This window comes from Falco biarmicus, chromosome 5 (genome assembly GCF_023638135.1).
Source record: "Falco biarmicus isolate bFalBia1 chromosome 5, bFalBia1.pri, whole genome shotgun sequence".
Lineage (NCBI taxonomy): Eukaryota > Metazoa > Chordata > Aves > Falconiformes > Falconidae > Falco > Falco biarmicus.
The window spans coordinates 16,555,609-16,576,004 of record NC_079292.1 but is presented as its reverse complement, the minus strand read 5'-3'; the positions used below and the strand labels follow the sequence as shown (position 1 = coordinate 16,576,004).

General features: G+C 40.2%; 1 protein-coding gene across 2 annotated transcripts in view; it reads right to left on the bottom strand.

Annotated features, from left to right (window-relative positions):
- The window catches only part of RELN (reelin), a 298,002-nt gene that overhangs the window by 247,161 nt on the left and 30,445 nt on the right, over window positions 1–20,396 (bottom strand). For both annotated transcript variants that reach the window (XM_056339923.1, XM_056339922.1), the window contains exon 2: window positions 1,515–1,625. In XM_056339923.1, the coding sequence (XP_056195898.1) occupies window positions 1,515–1,625 (111 nt within the window). The remainder of the gene's footprint in view (window positions 1–1,514; window positions 1,626–20,396) is intronic.

The window sequence follows — 20,396 nt, the reverse complement described above, 5'->3', positions numbered from 1 at the left end:
ACCCACTGTAAGAGCCCTGTTCTACAGATGAAGATACAAATTCAGGAAAAAATACAGACGTACTTTGTAAATGCACAAAGCTATTAAGGTTCTTAAAATTTTACTTGATTTTCATTCTTAAATATTTAGATGTGATTAAACATGACCTGTATACTGTGCCCAGCGAGTCTGTCATACAGGGACACGATCTCCCCAATGACATAACACAAAGAAAGACCTATTTTATGGCAAGATAACAGCTTGCCAGTAACTTGACCATCCCATAAATTTCACATTGATAAGTGCTTTCCATTTTGCTTACTCCATCAGATCCTGCTCAGGTTGTAAAGAGTGTGGTGGGAAAGGAGAAACAGTAGTACTGCTTCTTCCAGAAAAGTGGATCTTTCAGTGCATTTTGTGTAACACATGAAATACCTGTGGCAGCTGTGCTGTTCCCTTTGAAAGGCTGAACAAAAGGTTTGAGGTCGATCAGTGATATTATTTGCAGAGGCAAGGACCTGCTCAAATTATTTCTCAATACAGTTTTAAATAATGTGCTATTTACTTTGCATTCTTTCATTTACAAGCCAATGTTATGTCTACTGTATGACACTCACATGCCCAGGCTGTTTGTGTTTTACATGCATTACAGATAATTACCATGAAAGATTATCAGAAGAACGTACTGAAGTTTAACCCTAACAGACAAATGAACATTTAAACATGCTACTGCAAGTGCAGTGCAGTTGGTGTCCCCTACAACTGGCAACTATTTTTGTACCTACACCCCAGATTGCTTGTTAGGGGTCACCGAGTTCCTCCAACTGGAGGAACACAATTGTTACAATTATTTGTAAGGATATAAAAAATGTTACCAAATAATAAACTGCAGAAAGCACAGCTGTAAATCACTTGCACAAATTTAGAAGTGCTTTTGAAAAAAAAATCTCTTGTCCTTAACATAGCTGGCCTGACTGCTACTGCTGAATGCTACAGCAGAACTTGAAGTATATAATAATTGTGCAAAACCTGTCCTACCCCTTTTACTACAGTTCTGTTTCTCGTACATGGAAAATAATTGGTTATATAAAATACCTTGACCAAGATTCTGATTTTAAGGAAGATGCTATTGTTAAGTGAATGGAAAAAGTAGGTTGACATAAGCTCAAAGGAATCAGTTTTTCAGCCCAAGAATAGTTAGATGCTTTGGGCTAAATGCTTTAGTTTATACAAAATGTCGCACCATTTAGAAATGCCTATTTTAACCAGTTTAGTTGCTGAGGCTTTTCTCTCAAAATTCGTAGAGTTCAGTACACCAGTACCAAGGTTAACCAAAGACGATGAAAATGGAGGCAGAAATAAAACTGCCTAAAACCCACCACTGCCTTATCTCATTAACTCCCATCGGCTTCCATGTATTGTAGATTACTCAGTCTAAAATAACCCGTTTCAGTAATTGTGTCGTTATTGATGTCCTCTGTACAACTAAGTGTTCATCACCCTGGGTTGCAGAATGTAAATTACACTGGACTTACCAAATCCAAAAGCACTGGAACCACCAACACTCTGGGAAGCCTGAACGCTGGTAGAGGTGTAAAGCCCAGTTACCAGTAAGCCATCAAAGAAGGTACTTGTTGAAATAGTCACTGAAATGAGAGAAATAAAATATGTGTCATTATCTATAAGCAGTACTTAAGAACCTATGCAAATTCTGTGAGCAGACTCTTGCCCTTGAATGAAATCCCATCATTCAGTACAGCAAATTCCACTGAACACCCCCAATACTTATGACGCTACAGTGACTGTAGATTGGCTTGCCCACGTAATTTGCCCAAACAACTTGTTCAGTGTTCAGGTTGTGTCTGCTGACTTTCAGTATGCTCCTGTACTTCCTCAGGGTTTACCTGAAGAAAATGTATTGTTTTAGAAGTAAATGACTGGCATTTATTGGTGTTTGACTCAGCTTTATTCCTAAATGAATCAGAAGTCTTGTACCAATAATCATCTGCAGCAGGAACCAGACACAAACTGAGCATTACAACAGAATCCGAAATGAACATCAAAAGGATGGCCATGGCCATCACTGCTTGGGTAGTTGCCTTTGCTGTACTAACACTAAATGCACAATGAGTTAGTAAAACATAGCATTGGAATATGTGGCTTGTAAGTAATTGTCATGACGTTAGAATATAGTAAAAGCAATGAAATAACCAGTATTATGGTATTGTTCTTTCTGGACCTAAATAGAGTGCTATATTATGGTCATCATGCATATTACAGTATTATACACTTAAATTATATGAGCATCTGAATCACTACAGATTATGTGTATTTCAATAATTCCTGAATGTATTCTTAAGAGATTCTTAGATATTAGCAGTAATCATCCAAATAACATCTAAAGTATGGTTGAAATCTATAGATTCTTTGTTAGAATTGACAAATCTTCCAATATTTATTTACTTGCATGCACTCATTCTCACATTTTTACTTTGGTACCTTTTGGATCATATCATTGTATTCTTAATATCAGCTTCAATCGTTCTGTCTTGGAAAGACTTAAATTAACTAACAGGTTTAGGTTTTTCTATTATATAAATGCACTATCTTCTATGGCCAGAAAAACCTCTCTAATCCTACAGCAGCACACAACTTTCTTTGCTTCATAATAATCTCCTGTCCATTTTTTTAAATTTAATATTCTAACATTAGGTTGCACACCTCTGAACTGAAAATCAGAACTAGGAAACTATGAAAAAATGATGAGCTTATCAATGAAGTAAATTTGATTCTCTTTCTCTCCTCACCTTTGCCTGTATAATATCACCCTTTTCTACATCTAATGCCTAATATCCTTTTCTACACTAACATCATGTTTTTCTACAATCTTTACTGATATTTATTTAAATGCGGATAAACTGTATTGCAAATCTATGGCCTACCATATAAGATTCCCTTTAGACTCCATTATGAAGGGCAAAGAACCTGCAAAGAGATCCACACAAAAAAAAATATCTCCCTGCTGAAGAAGAGTCTCATGACCTGTAGCCTCGTATACTGAAGATGGATCAAGGCCTTAGTTATCACGCTGGTTCTGCTTTCATACTTTAATCCTTTCCCCCCTGCTTAATGCATTGAGTTCGGTGCTTGACAGGGATTGCTGATAAACTCTGATCTCTCGCTACATCACATTCCACCTCCACACATTGCTCCGTCTTGCTGGGAACATCATGAGCCAGCGACTGGCTGGGGAAATGAAGTAAGGTACTGTGAGGGGATTGCTAGTACACTCACTGGCGGTAGACATTCAGCAGTGAAACAGCTGGGCTTTTTAAATCCCAAACAATTTAGTGATTCCTCTGGGGTACCCATTGGCTTAAACTTACTGTTAAATATCTAAAGAATATACAAATGTTGACAGTGGCTTAATTTGTTCTGGACAGAGGAGCAATATTTACCATGTTTAATCAAAGAAAGAAAGATAATTAAATATAAAGAGTTGAAGAATAAATTATTCAGCAGTATGCTGAATAATTCCTGAATCCAACTTTTCTGTTCTTAATTTCAGTGTTTTGCAATAGACGTTTCCCTGAACGCAGGTGCAGGTTCAGAGCCATATGCTCAATTTTTAAGAGGCCACCTCTGATATATATGTTAAAAGAACAGCCAAAGAGACCAGAATTTTTAAGAAATAAAAGCAGTATTACAGAGAGAAAAAGAAAATCAAACAAGGAAACAATTAATTTTTCCTGTGTTTCATGATGAAGTGGTGAATAATGCAGAACCTTTTCTTCCTTTTGTGCCTTTAAACCGACAAAGAGGCTAAACATGTGTTGAAAAAATACACCTATGTGTTATTTTTGAAGACTTGGCAAAACAGCCAGTGAAAAGCATTGATAGAAGGGCACTGGGCCAGTACTTTGCTGCCATTTTGTTTCCCTGTGGGGAAGCATCTTATTCTTTACCGAATAGGATATAATGCAAAATCCTACTGTGAACAGGTGACCGGTTTCTCTGTGGGAAAGAAGTGATATTTTACAATGCCTGTATTTGATTTTGGACATATTTGTGCGATTGTCAACCCTCATTTTACATGAGCATGTAATAGGTCAATTTTTATTGTTGAAAAATTTCCAACACAGTATGGCTCCCTCATTAAGCCTCTGGGAAACTGCAGAACACCTCTAGCACATTTTTAAAAAACAGAGCACTAGGCTTTTATTATACACGTGTCATACATTTCAGAATAATTTCATAGTTCTTCAAGAGGAAAAAAATTAATCATGACATTCTCAGTGATTATTTTTTTCCTCTACCCAGTGGTGAAATACATCAAATTCCCATAAAATGAAAGAAAACACACACCATGCCAAGTGTTAATGACCAAGAACAGGAAAGCTGTGCTAATGTACAGCCCAGTAACAGGGCTGTGATTTTACGTAGGGACTAGGGCTTGTTACTGAGGGTTCTCAGCTTCTTCCAAGAGCAACAAGATTTCTGCGAGGTCCCCTCCACCAGGTTTTGTTTCTGCCTTTACACTGGTTCATGCCATATGTAGTCAATGCCAAGTATCTGATGCTTCAGGAGCAAGGACCAGCACCAAGACCCACCTGGACCTTGGAAAACACCTGGAGGGGCACAGAGACATGGAGCACCCAGGGCTGGGCAGGCAAGGAGGGCTCTGGCACAGCCCCACTGCCTGCCCCATAGCACCCAGTGGGCAACAGAGCAGTGGGTCTCATCGACAAGTCCAATCAAGCTCTGCTCCATCCTCCCCAGCTCCCTTTCTTAGGAGGAAAATGTGGGTGAGTGAAGAAGCGAGGAGCCCTTCCTATCACTGGGGACTGCTCAGCCAGGCATGGAGGGTGCCAGACCTCGCCACCCCCCAGAGCGGCACCCCATGCCAGCCCTCCTGGCTGCTGCACCAGGGCAAGCAGGGAGCCCCTCACCCCAGGGAGAAGAAAGGAGCTTGTAAGAGAGCCCATGGGAGCAGGCAGCCCGTGGCACAGAGGTAGGCAGGAAGCCCTCTGTTGCCTTGAAATAGCCCAGAGAGAGGGACTGAGAACGTCTTCCCAAGAAATACAGCAGGGCTGCACTGGGAACAACCTACTGACCAAGCAATAGCAGCATACTGCAAATATTAGAGGCAAAGGTGATAACAGCTACTTTAAAGATGCCCAACGTTTCCTTCCACTTTCAGTTCCTGATATCTTTGCCAGTTTTTACCCTCTTGGGCTTTTTGGGTCTTTTTTTTTTTTTTTTTTTTTTTTTTTAATGGAAGCGTATGCCTCAGTCTGATTTAATTATTTATAGGGGAAGAAATTTCAGTCAAAACACTTCATTCATTTCTGAGATGAGGTTAGAGGAAAACGTTGTGTTGCCCTGACTGAAAAAATTCCAGTGTCCTCTGCTTTCAGCAGTTCTTCCACTCTGAAATGAAAGTGCTGTTCTCCAAGTCTGGACAAATTATATTTTACATATATATAATACATATATACACAAACACACAAACACCCAGAGCTTACACAGGCTCAGAGACATTTTCATTTTTAGCATCTAAATATTTCTGGAGATTCTGTCCTCATTTAGCAGTCTTAGAACACTTGCTGACTAATAGAGCTCACTGAAAAAAATCCCATGCAATACATTTGAGTCCAGCTATACTGCTTTGATAGAAGTGCTTTGTGAAGATACCGTTTCCAAAGATGTTTTGATCTGAGAAGCTTCTCAGTGTTTTAAATCAGAAAGTCATGTCTGTTGGTTGGAAAGAACGGGGAAAAGAGAAGGATCTTTATAAAAAAAAACTAAGAAGCCTCATGAGAAAACATCAATTCAGCAGAATCCCTCTTCTCAAAAAGCTGGGAAATGTACAAAATATCACAAAAATGAAGTTGCTCCTAAAGTTTGGTCAGCACCATTCCCAGCAGCTTAAACTTAGGAGACACAAAAGCAGGCCTGAGGGCAAGAGGACAGTGAGTCTACCAGGGCAGGGAAGGTGGTAACACTGGAACCAGTACAGAAAATAGGGGAAGAGACACCTTTTGGAGAAAAAAAAATTAAAAAAGAGAGCGATGGGGGAGAGGGGCTATTGCTGGGCAAAGCAGCAGAGAGGTGATGAAAATGCAGAGGCAGGATCTGTAGCTGTGTCCTGAAAACTGGAAATGTTCAGTACAAGGGACTCAGACACTGAGGGGGAGAGACCAGATGCAAGAGCACCTGTAAAACCCAACAGTGAGGTTGTGGGTCAGCCTCACATGCTGGTCAACAGCCACAATGGCAACCTGCTACACAGCTCTTACTCCACCTCCTGAATCAAGCAGTGTTTGCATGAGTGATATGAAACCTTCTTGTCCACCAGTCACATAGATCAGAATACATAGGTGGGTAACTTAATTTTTTTTTTCATGGGATGATTTTACAAAATAAACTGATCAGGGCTAGGAAATACCACAGAAGTAACCTCTAGTGCCACTTTGCCCTACTCTTCTTTCTGTACAGTGGTTGTGGTCACAAACAGCTGTATTTCTGAGAATCATGATGCCACCCCCCCTGTTCAATTTTCCAGCAAAAAATCATGGAAGGTGGCTGACAAACTCCCTGCACACTTAGCACACACATGCTGCTTTGCCTGGAGTTGCTACAGGGACCAGCCAAGTGAGCACACAGGCTGGCCTCATCCTGCCAATGCCATGCACCTCTGGGGAGCTTTGGGGTGTTATTTCCTTAACAGAGAGCATGTGGCAGCCTCTCACCGGAGATGCCTTGCACTTCCCATGAACAGATTTCTGAAAGTTGGTGCCTCCCATGGGGAAAGGAACAGCAGTGCCTCTGGTAATGCCAGGAGCTGACATGCCTCAAGGAGGAAGCAGGTCAGGAAGGAGGCGGCTGGCAAAGATGCTGCTGAAATCATACCACAGGTGGACGCAGCAGCATAAGAGGAAAGACAAACTGGGTTTTGAACTGCAGTTCTATTCAGGTATTTCTAAGAAATTCATACTATTCTTAAGAACATGATTTTCCCTGTTTCCAGTGTTATATACTGTGTAGTATTAGGGAAATCTATTCATCTATGTAAGCAATTGCATAAAATTTGCCTTACATTCTCTTGAGGGACTGATTTACTCTCTGAAGAAACAGCTGGATTTTGACTGATACTCAAAATATTCAAAGCACAGTCAATGCCTCTAAACTGTAAATGCAAAAAGTCTGCTAGGTGGAGGAAGAGAATCATCTCAGGAGATACCTGTCAGTAGCAGGTCTTACCCAAATGCATCCGCTCTTCAACTTTAGCTAAATGTCACTAAGAGGACTGATACATGCAGAAATTCCACAAAATCTGCAGCTGCTGTTGATGACAGTCACAGAGTTAAAAAACTTTAAGGCAAGGAAAAGGACTAGACATACACATATAGATATGACACATGAAACAGCATGAGCAGAGATATAACAGAGTTCAAGAAAAAACTAATAAAGGCAAAAATCTTTGAAGCCCTGTATACTGTTTATGTGAGTCAAGACACACAGTTGCAGTGTAAAACTGCGCTTTTGTATACCATATACCATGAAGAAAAAGTATTTTTGATATGTGAAATGGGATCACCACAGAAAGCAGACTTCCTCAAATGAGACTTCCCTGCATCAAAGCAAGGACAGGCACTTTTCCAGGTTTTTCTCAAGATCAAAGCCAGTTCCTTATAATACTGTAATACTGCATCATTGCACACCTGAGCCATGGCTGGAAACCTTTCTCTTAGGAAATAAATTGTTTATACTAAAGTATTATTTTTTTTCCTGCTTGACTCCTCAAAAAATGTATCAGCCCCTAGGTAATGCAAGTCAGGTGTGTAAATGGCACTGTTCAGACAGACCTCTGTTTCACAGCATCGTGGCTTTCACAGGAGACTACGGAAAGAAATGGAGGATAACATCAAATACAGCAAAGACTGTAATCATTACGCTACATTCAGAGCCAAGCAGACCTCAACACTTCCTAAAACAGTCCACAGCAGAAATGCAATCTGAAGGCAGTGTCTTTGGGACCACCCAAGCTCACATGCTTGCATGCAAACCATGACTTCCCTTACACAGTTCAAAAGATCAGGAAGGACTGACTCCTGAACAAACTGGAGGATTCACCCAGGAGACCAGCACAGAGACACTCCATCCTCTGAATCTCATCTTCTGCTGCCTCATCAGCTAGTACTGGGTTTGTTTAAACCATACCCATGCCGATCCTGTAGGCGCTTGGCAGACAACATGTCAGGAGGATAACAACAGGCACATCAAAGCTAATGCACCCTCTCCAGTCACCGCTCCTAAACATCATCTCTCTGACCAGCATCTGACAACTACTGTCACTTGTTTAAAACCACCCGGTATATAGTGTGCTACCACCTCATGCAGAATTGTCATGTGGTGGTGCACGTTCTCCCCGCAGCTGAGAGAGGGACCAGCTCATTGCACCAGGCAGAGCAGAGACAGCTCTGCCATTAGCACATTCCCACCACACCACCAGGACTGGTGAGAAGTTTCCCCACAGTAATGCTGCCCCTGGCACCAGCCTTGCTGGTTCAGAGACGGAGGAATGAACAGCAGCCCTGTAAGTGTGAGGCACTCCAGCAGCAGCATGTGCCACGGCCATCTGCATCTCAGCATCTCTTAGCCAACATGACCTGATCAAAAGCCCACACTGGGCTGTTCCCTGTTCAAATTCTCCCTCTGTGGCTTTGCTCGCAATGGCTTTAAAAGTAGAAACGAGTTGGTGCCCCCAGAGTGGATTTCTGGGCTCATTACCTGCATTCCCGGCAAGTTGGGAAGGGTTTTGTGCAAGACATAATTAAACACAGGGAAGATGTTCTTTGTCCCTTCCCAAGCTGGTCCTCTCTTTTAGGCAATGGTGCCTTTATGCTACCATCATGCAATGCCAAACACAAGCAGCACAAGTGTAAACCCATCCCAGCATGTAGTGCTGTCTTACAGGGCACAGACAATACTAAGCCCAAATCCTTAAAATACCAGACCACCCTTGAAATGTCAGCTACAGATTAAATTGCTAGTAAGGACATAATAAGCTTCGATGCCTTATTTAAAGGTACGCTGTTTAGGCACCACAGTGATAAGCTATCTATAAATACTCAGGTAGAATTTTAGACATATAAATTCAAAGTAGTGTGCTGATAAAAGTCCTTGTAAATTAGTGGTGGAGTATGCATTGCAACAAGAATTCAGAAACTGTATACACTTAATTGCACTAAAAACCTTATTAGTTAAAAAAGGAGGAATTAAAAAAAAAACAACCAAACTACTACTGACATATATTGGCATCAAACTAACTTTTACTGCTTGCAGAAATACTTTGCTTTCAAAAGAAACCAAAATCCAGAAATTCATAATTACACAAAAATTTCAAATATGAATGCCAGACAGATACCAGAGAACAGTGTGACTCACAGGTCTACACCTCATCCAGGGAAGAAAAAAAAAAAAAAAAAAAAAAAAAAAAAAAAGCAGAAAACCTATGGGATTCTTAGTCATACTGGTTTTGATTTTCCCCAGGTAGGTGGGAGAAAACAAGACAGAAAGGCATTTCAGCACACAAATAAACAGACAAGGGCGAGGGACAGCACTCTGAAAGCATTCTCACTTAAGTAATGGTTTTCTAAAGTGCATGTCAAAGTACTAAATCCACAAGAGCACACCAGTGAGCTTTTCTGGAAAGTGGAGTGATGGAGTGTTGAACAGCATCTTCACCAACCTGTGAGGCCTTCACCAATAACTCCAGTTACCTACAGCTCTTGGGATGAGGGAAGTAAAAACACACAGGTTTTGAATCTTGCTTGAGACAGCTTAAACTCAGATCTGGTATCGCTTTGCATTACAGTACTAGTTTCAGTGGTTCTGCCCCATGCTCCATCAAATCTCTTTGTCTCCATAGCTTTTCAATTCCTTTCCTAAATTGGTAATGAGCAACAGAGAACTGAAAATAGATTGCAGATGTGTGGCAAGATGTCAGTAACACGATACAGAGACATCATTTGTCATTGATGCAAAGAGTAGCCTATCAGCCTCAGGAAAGAACTATTTGCAGAGACACTACTTATAATATCTTCTTGAAAGTTCATAACAAAATAGTGACAGTGACATCAGCAGTAATATAAAGTAGTGTTTATTCTTATATTCCTAAACTACAAAAGATTGGTCACATTTTTAATAGGGTCCGAGATGCTTCAGAGCCTGCACCTCACTAGAAGTGGAGTCCAATGGTTAGACCTGTGAACACACACCGGCACCTAAAACAAGTGCATGGTCCTAATATTGGACCCAAGAGCCTGACTTCTCATGCATCAAAATCCCCAACTTAAAAATGTTTCTGACCATACCTAAAGCCACCAGAAACTTGGCCACATTGAACAGCAAGGTACTTTGTTCCACCTGGCATCACCAAACACGTTGGCACAGGCCAGAGACCTGGCAGAAGAGGGATAAGGCTGGCTACTGCCATAGCAGCCTGCTTCCTAACCAACAGATGGGTAATTAAGGCTGTCAACCTAGGTAAGAGGATTCAAACCTGAATTTCCCCAGCAAATATCCTAAAATATTTTAAACCCCACTGTCTGTGTGGCCTGGCCACTGTCCCTCAGCTGCAGGCATTGCATTTTGTATCGGAAAAGCTGGCCCAGAGAGGCTTGTTCTCTATTCCCACGGTTGGGGCAGCCTCCTTGGAAGGAGGAGATGGAGGTTTCAGTCAGTGGCCCAATGAGTATGTGCTACTGCTATATAAAGCTCCCGAGAACATCATATCTATTTATGTCACACCATTGAGCCTGTAAATCTCACCCTAATGTTGATGTCTAAAACAGGCCAGATGAATCACACTGGAGAAATGCCCGATTCTCCCCACTGGCAATAAAGGGAGCCTAGACAGTAAAGCTCAGCTGTAGCTGTCAACGCTGAAGATGGCTAAACTGCAATGAATCCCACCAAAAGCCACTCACACAGAGTAACCGAATTACCCAACTTCTGTTTAGATGCCCAACTATTGCCTGCATCAGAGGGAGCTGAGCAGGAATTAAACATCCTAGTGTACCCGGAGCTCACCCGAGAACATTAGAGATAATGACTGACTGTATCTTCTTTCTTGCGTTATGCCAAACATATTGTTAACGCTTAGCAACTTAGCAAGCACTGCTGCAGTACCAAGAAGCTCCAAAGGGTATCAGAAAATGTCTGTTACTACATTCGATAATTTACAGAGCGAGCCCTGAACAGCATTAATGAAGTTTAATCAGTCAAACCAATAATCTGGATATGAAACAAAGTCTGTTTCACAAAAATGTATAACAGCTATGTTTCTAAAAATGCTGTCTAGCAGAAGCCACCAACAGTCCACATTCAACCACAGAATTATATTGTGTATTATAGCCAAAACAAGAATGATCATCTAAATAACATTTTCTATAAAGATTAATGAAAATGGCCATTTATAGTTTAAGATACACAAACCCAATCATATTCTTTGTTAAAATGCACCTCTTGCACAACAAAATACTGTCAATATGAGCTAGTAGCATAACAAAACAGCTGGAAACATATACTTTGACAGCATGTACATGAATAATTGTGAAACTTATTTTGCCAGCCATACTGTATTATTTCTCTTATCCGAAGTCCCAGGAGCAGATAGGAAGAGATGATGGCCATTCCTAGACCTCATCAGCTACAAAACCAATGAAGCAAGCCTGGTCACTGGTCTATGTTGGAAATGTATCCTTATTCAGCAACCATCAATTTCCTTATTAAGTTTCAAATTCAGATTTTGTCATGCTTCTATGAAATGTGCCAGCATAAGGTTTTTCTTAAAAAGAGATTAAACGTTACTGTGATTACCTTTTTATTACTCTAAGCCTGAGAATATTGACCTCCGTTTTGGAGCCTAATCTTATTTTTCATGCCTTTTCAAGTTTATGTGAGGTTGCCTGTTTGATACCCATACATGAAAATTTCATATTGTTGGCTGTGCTCTCAATAAATTATTTAGAGGGTCTGAATATCACCGCAGTGTTCAGATTTTCAGAGAGTTTGGTAAATCCTTTTATTCTGCTGTCCTCAAAAGAAAACAACTACTCAATACACAACTTACAATAGCATTAAAAAACAAAATGAAGGCTGGCTTGGAAGACAGCAAGTATGATTATCTACTGGGAATTTATTATAACTCAGTAATATCTAGGCATTTGCAAGAACTTTTGTCTTAATTTTAGCTAAGGAAGCATGCCAACTAAAACCAGGCGGTTGAGCATGTTTACCTCGGGCTAAAAGAATACAAATCCTCTTACAGACACATGAATTATGATGAGCAAATATCATGAATGCATGAGTTTGAGTGATACTGGAGAATAAGGAAGTATCTTCAAATCAAAATACACATATGCAGTGTTCTTCTGTAACTACTCATCTTGCAATATAAAATATAGCCCTGGATAAACATAAGACAATAGGTCTATCTTTTCCTAAACATCCTGAAAGAAATTCCCTACAGCTTGTACCCTCCAATTATTTTTTTAATAGATTAAAAAAAAATAAAACTAGTCAGCTTCTTCCTTGCTTTAGAACTTCTTTAATTTGCCCTAGAAACATACTGAAACCTTAAATACAGCCCACTGAAGGCCTGCTTCTTACTCTCAAAGTCGTTAAATAATGTTGATTCAAGTCCTAAAGTACCACAAAATTATATTGGTGCATTATAAAATGTAATATATATTTTCTAGTACCAGTGCAAATGTGACAGTGATCAGAATGATGCACACAAGCTCTGTTGACTAGTTTCAAATACTTTCAGCATTGGATTGCTTTAAAACCTCCTAGAGAGCACAAGTTCTGAATTGCAGAGCATACTTAGCTGGTGTGAAGTAACAAGATAAGGGATGCTAAAATTCACTTCAGCAGCTTAAAGACTGCTGCCTTCTGAGGCACTCTAAGGAGAACACAGAAGGCAACAAGTACAGCACAGGCCAAGCAGCAATCTCCTGCCCTCGTGGACTGGCAGGCAGAGGGCAGGGATGCTGTACGTTGTGATAAATAGCACTACACATGGATTCAGGCAACAGAATTGTCCCACTGAGTTGGCCAAAGGTCCCTGCCAGCCTAATTGTCCCAACCCTAGCCACCTGAAGATGCTTTGAGTACAAGAAACAGGGCGTGCAGAGAAACAGCCCCACATTCCCTCCACATACAACTTCCATCTCTAGGTACGCTGGGTTGTGACACATAGCCATCAATGAACCTTTAAAGGGTCCATTTAAATAACTGTATTTGTATTTTTACAGCTTCAGGTGGCAAGGAGCTCCATGATTTAATTACATAAAAATATAGGGAAAGCATTTTCACACATTAAGTTCTCCTTTCTCTAAATTCTTGCATTTTCAGCAACAGCATAACATTTTTGCTTTATCAACAATATTCAATTCAATACTTATAGGCATCTTTCACATCACCCTCAACCATTCCTTTTCCTAAATTGAGGAAACTTACTTTAGCTTCCCACCCATTACAGAGAAATATGTTCCCTCTCTCTCATCATCTAGTTTTACTACGATTTTTCCAGGCAGAGGCAACCAGATCTGCCCATAACACCAAAATCTGGGCACATCATTGTAATGCACACCCAGTGGCAAAATAATACTGGCCATTTTACTCTTTGTTCCTTTCCTCATAATTCCTAAGGTTCAATTTTTTTTTTTATTCATGCTTAGCACCGAGGTCATATTTTGAGATTCAATCCCAGTATCCTCATTATTTTTCCCTGTGTTCTCCCCTTTCATTTTAACAGTAATGCAGTTAGCCTTAAATTTTACTATCTTGAGCAGCATGATACATAATGCTGTTACCTTACTATTAAGCCCCCATGATCACTTCAATCACTCTTAACTTCAGGCATCAAGCCATGACAATGACACTTCTTCCTCATCAGCCTAAGTCCTCCTTCCTCACAGAGAAATCCTTACATGATAATTCAGGTGAAAGCTGGCATACTCTTATGGTTTAGATCACAAACCAGAGTCAGCAATGAAGTTTCTGACTCCAGTTATCTTTAATATATTTATGCTTATCTTCCTTAAATCAGAGTTTAACAAGATTGCTTAACGGACTGCAGTAATAAGAGACCTTAAATAACCCGGTGCTTTGCAGTCTAAATATGTTGGGCATCCAATATAGCAGCTGCACATTGGACATGCAGGTATTTTTTTTTTTTTTAATACCAGACTGGGGATTCATCTGCCTGCACATGAGTGTGCAGAACATCATCCTCCTCACCCAAACTGCTCATCTCAGAGTCCTTTCTATGCAACAAATCTACCTGGCAAAGTCAGCAGTGTCTCTGTTGCAGCCTGTCCAGCCACAAAGTAGATACAAAGTCAGGTTCTGGAAGAGTTGCCTATAGCCCCCTGGGGAGCAAGGGGGTGTAAGTGGGTAAGAGTCATGATTAGAAAGGCAAAAGTAAAGAAAATGAGTACAGAAAAGTAAAGACTGAAACCCACTGAGAGTTGCCAAGAACCATGAGCAGAAGGAGGGGGGCCAAAATACACGACACTGGGTATTACAGGAACAGGGCACGAGAGTTTAAACATGTGACTTAGTTTTGTATGTATGATTCATGCAACAAAATAATTCTGCTTAAGCACAGTCCCTCATTTAGTTGGTGCAGAATGCTATATAAAAAAAATAGCTAGACAACCCCCACGTAGAAACTGGAACAAGACTACAAAATAGCCTAGAGACTGACATTTTAAGTTAAAGCAAACAGGATGAACCAAATGAGATTTCATACAGGAAAAATACAGTAGGTTTTATACTAAATATAAAGTAGTATATATACTGAATTCTGGCATATGAATGATGACTGGACTGTAACAAATGTTAATACAATCCTTTGACCACACATGGTCTATTACTATTGCAAGGTCTAATTAATGAAAAGTACTTATTTCCAAAGGTTCAAATCAGAACATAGATAAGAATCTGAAAAAAATAAGAACAAACATTTACTATTCCCTTGACATTTAAAAATACACCTTATGAAAATTGAGTCAAAGCAATAAAAATAACATGCTTATGAAATAAAATTCCTAAATAACAGCAATATTAAAGCTCAGTGGCATCTGTTTGTCTTATCTTTATGGATGTGTGGCTAAGTGGGTCAGAGACAGAGATGGTCACAGAAACATGTATTCACATATGCTTATCCTTTACAGTGTAATTCTTCACAGTGTGGTTTGTAAAGGCTAAGCATGCCAAGTAATTGATGGCTACCTCACTAAGGGCATGACTGTAGGTATATCATTTTATGGTGAGTGGTTTGTTCTTTGTGTTAGGTTTGTTACAACGGTCAACTACTGAGCAAGAAAGATGAAGGAAGGGCTGGAACAGCAAGATCGTGGCAGGTTGTGATTAGGAAACATTTGGCACAGCTCTGGGAGAAATTCCACAAAGTGCCTTTTCTCTTTTGCTTGGGTAAAGGTTTGGATCTGAAGATAAAAAAGGTCCCTTCCAGACTCCTGTTTCTAGACACTTTCTGCCAGATGCTCTGCCACTTTTGAACACAAAAAAATCCAAGTCCAACATTCTGATAAAGCAACCAGCCAAGCCATGCACACAGTGGAAAAGTAACTACAGCACAATGACTTTTCTTGGACTAACTTGCTGTTATTGTTGCTTGTTAAATACTTTATATACACAGCTAATTCCTAAATGGTCACTTTCTGTTCTTAAAACAAAACAAAAAGCAGGGAACAAGATAGTTCTTGTCCCTGGTGTGCACAACTGTCCCAGATATTACTAGTACAAACTCCCCAAGCAAATAACAGATTTTTAACAAATCAGTTCATGTTCTCTTCCCATGCTGAAATTCTTTCTGTTCTGCACATCCCAGTGAAAGAGATAAGTATTCACAGCCATGTCCCTGCTGTGACTCATATCTTGTTAGAAGAGAAACAGGCACTCAGCTCTCTGGAAAAAGCACCACAGCCACCTGCCTTCGTTTGCTGCAAGCCTACAGCTCCCCAGGTTGTGTGCTGTTGTGTCACAGAGGTCTTCGCATCCCACAGGAGACAATTACTAAGAAGTACCTCCAGAATAAGTGATGTTCTGCACCTTATTATAGGAGAGTGGCAAGAACTAAAATGGTAAATGTACCAACCCTAACGTTTCAATGCCACCCTGACAGTTTTTACGCAAGGAAACAGCAAAGCAACTTCATGTCACTGCAATAGTGCTCAGAATAGACATGCTTTAGACAGAGACGTGTCAGCTGGGTGGAACACAGCTACAGCACACCTCATGTTTAAGGGCTTTGCTTTTGGGAGCATGAAACTCCTAATTTTTGGCAGTAGAGGATTTGAAGACAACTAAAACACATGTGGCAAATGGGTGGGATATCATGTGGCATCCTCTGTTACTATGTTGACAAATGTTTCCTTGAAATTAAAAGTTTCCATTCTTTCACAACAATTTCAAAAGGCTCAAAAAGCACAGTTACACCACGGGAAAGTCAGCTACCTGGCAAACTGAGATGTAGGACGACCACAGTCACGCTGCTAGAGAAGAGGTGGTTAGGAACGTGAAAAACTACATTAATTGCCAGAATAATTTGTACTGGTATCCTCAACAAGAAGCCAAGCTACCCAAAAGTCATGATAACCAGCACATCTGTGCCAGAAAAAACATGAAGAGGTTTTTACCTTCCTAGCTTTTCTTCAGTTTGTCAATGAAAAATTTAAGAGTGAAACCAAGAAAGCAAGACCTCCTCACCTCACCCCACCCCCCAAAAAAAGTGGCATAGTTAGTCAAGTGTATGTGATGCAAACATCACCGACTGGACAAAGGCAATGTAACATTTGGAATGCAGTTAAATCCATAGACCCTAATTGGTCATTCTGTCTCCTGTTCTGTACCATATGTCTTTACACCACTGAATAAATCAGGTTATCAAATAAGCTCCCAGGGACACTAGCCACCTACAATCAAATAGCCCATTAGTGCAAGTGTACTAGCCGGTCCACATCTAACCTAAATGTTGAAGTTCTAACCCCCAGTTACAGTGCAAAAATAAAGGCACTTCAACCAGCTTCTCCTCCAGGATTACCAAGGTCAAGGTAGAAGTGACACCAATAGGTTGTGATGGGTCTAAACCCCAACATCCCTTCCCACAGAACAATTAGGAGGAGAAGATACTCCACTGTGTTATCACCAGCAGATACCCATACTTGGAAGCAAATTCTGAGCAACTGATGAGAAGAAACATGTGCCTGAATGTGGAAGAGGAACATCTACCATTCTGCCCAGTCCTGACTCACCAAGCAAAGTCACTGTGAATCTGTACTATCTTGAGTAAAATCACAGAAATCTACTTGGGTGAAGGCTCTACTTTGGTTTTACTACAGATGTTTATAGTTGGACTCTTTGAGAAGTCACATGTTTCAAGAAAAAATGGCAAAAGTGCCTTGTTCATCTTCAATGTCTCCCTCTAATTCTATAATTAAAGCACAAAGGAATGGCCAGACACCATTAAATGTAATCATGCCACTTCATACATCATAAAGATCTATCTGTAAAGGAACCGGGTATCAATAAATATAAGTAGCATGCATCCGGGAAACTATATATTCAATACTTTCTTCCACTTCTGTCTTTGAAATTCTGCAGTTGATTCAGAAGATGACTCTGACATCTGTCTAATCCTCTCAGAGTTGCACATGGAACAACGAATAAGTAGAATCAGATAACTTTCTGTACCAACAAGTGAGCCTATGCATCAGTTGGGATGCGCTGTACACTATACTTGCAAGATATGTACTAGACAGAAGTCAAGAAGAGTGCACTGAAATACATTAAAAGCAAAGCAATACAAAAGGTGGTCTAGAAATCCAGTTCTGTGCGTCTTCCACCACATTTGCTCAGAGGTAAATGCAGATTCTCCTACCCAAAATCTTAAGAAACTCGGAATTTGCACTTTCTATAAATAAGACTTCCATAAATATGAGCGATAATTAGTGCAGTGCCAATATAACTTGAACATTTTTCATTATCTCAAATACGAAAAGGTGGAATAACTATGGAATTTTAGAAGATTGAAATGCTTAAAAATTCCTAAGTGATAAAACGTTCTTACTATGTCTTTTTTAATGAACTGAATATTTAAGTTCATTTTGTTGAACGGAAATAAAAAAGTTTAATTTTTATTTACATGAACATTTAAATGTCCTATCCAAACACTTCATGCTGGATGCTCCCTTCACCAAGGAGGGACACTTCACTGTCCTGCAAGTTTTACAGTCCAGTTAATACATCCAACCTACTGACAAAGTCAGCAAGATCCTAACCACAGACTTTGTGACACTACATACCAAAACAAGAAAATGCAATTTAATCTTGAGGTGACAAAGAAAAAAAAAATGTACTAAATGAATTGGGGAAAAAAAAAAAAAAAAAAACCAAAAATATTTTGAGTCAAACTCCCCCTTTCAAAAATTTTGTTTTCCAAATTAAAAAAAGAAGTTTCAAGAAAAATAGAGGATTTTTTTCAAGAAACATTCTCACTCTGCAAAAACTGCATTTTCTATCATAAATCATTCCTGTTGGAACTGATTTTATTCCATTTCCCAGAGGGCAAATGTACACTTTGCCTCTACTGAATGTATTGTAACACCTCCTTATGATTTTTTTGGTTCTTTTTTATATCTGACATTTTTCCTTATTGCCAACACTGAAATAAACATTATTAAACACAGTTTTCCTGTAGGTTCACATACAAAAGTAGCTTGGGCAATGTATTCACTTTGCTGTTTATATTATCCTGTTGAAAACAGAGAGAACTTGGCACTTTGTCAAGTCCCAAAGAACAAAGTCAGAATGAAACCAAGCTGTCATTAGGCAATGTCTCTGAGCAGACTAGTATAAAGCTGCAGGACTTGTCTCAGAGTTTAAGACACAATCTCCGTCCAAAACCCCTGCAAAAGGACATCTTAGATTATTTACACTGGTTTTAGACTTCCATTTTCTCACCCAAGGACAATTTCCAAGGGCTTGAACCATGTCCCTCATCCTTGTAATGAAATTGAGACTGTGCAACCTCCTTTCCTTCACATTCCCACAGTTCTCCAAGGGCAAGGAGAAATATATGCTACAGAGACAGATTACATCTAACTACCTGGGAAAGTTAGACAGCAAAAAAACCTGAGAGATTTAATTCGAGCAAATAGTCCTGGACCTACTATTTATGGACACACACCAGGGTATTAACTCAAAGCATTGTGCTCATTCTCTTTTCTGTTAATCTTCAAGTTTGCTTTTTGCAGCAACAAGAATTATACACCATGCTGTAGATAAGCACTCTTCAAAAGGGAAAAACACTGCCATCAAAGCAAGATTTCTACCTTGGACCACAGCAAATTGCTTGGTTGCCTGTTATTATACTTGAGGCATTCTCAGGCAGCTGGACCTCATTACAGGCAACAGAGCTTTAGCCATTAACTTCAGAGAGATCAGGATGAAGCACTAAATGCAATGGAGATAATTTAAAGCATGTTGAAGAAGAAAATGAGATGGTATAGAGCATTGCTAATGCTGTATGCTAAGCATGTTCCTGTTGAGTGCTGGAAGACCATATATGCCTTAAGATAGATGCTCCTACGGGGTTTTGGTTTTCTTCCAGCCCAGTAGGGACCTTGCAATGCTACAGCAGAATGGACAGCTAGGAGATGAGGTCCATCCCTCCTTCCTCATACCAGTCTCAGTGAAGGAAACATTCCCAGGCAGAGCATTGTTGCAGAAAACAGCTTTTGGGGGAAGGAAAACACATGGTCAAGGGTTTGCCTGTATAGGATTTGCCGATTTGTTTGCTATGAGTTTTAACAGCACTGATGTAATAGAATGCAAGATAAATTATATAGGCATTTGGGGGTCAGACCAGACTTGGATCCAAGTTTCAAAAAGATCTATAGCCTTCCATATAGGTCTTTACCTCCCATACACCACACAAACACATGAGGCTGTCTGAGCTGCTGCGCTACAGAAGAGAGGTCTCAAGAGAGGCATGTGTAGGTGGACAGCGCAGGGCGCTGCCAACGCGGGACAAAGCACTCTGAAGCAGTCAGCAACTCCGGACCCTTTTGGACCAGGAAGGACAAGGATCCCCAAGCCCAGGACCAATGAGGGGGAGTATCTTCTCCACATTCCCCTGCTGCGGTTCATTCTGCCAAAGATCAAACCAGCAAGGCGGACACTTCAATGTAAGCTTCAACAGTAAACAATTTACAGCTTTACAAAGCTAAACCCAACCGAACTGATGCCACTTTCAGGCCTACCAGCTGGCAGTGTTGCACTTAGGGTGCATTTCCCAGGTCTCTGAATGTGGTAAAGCT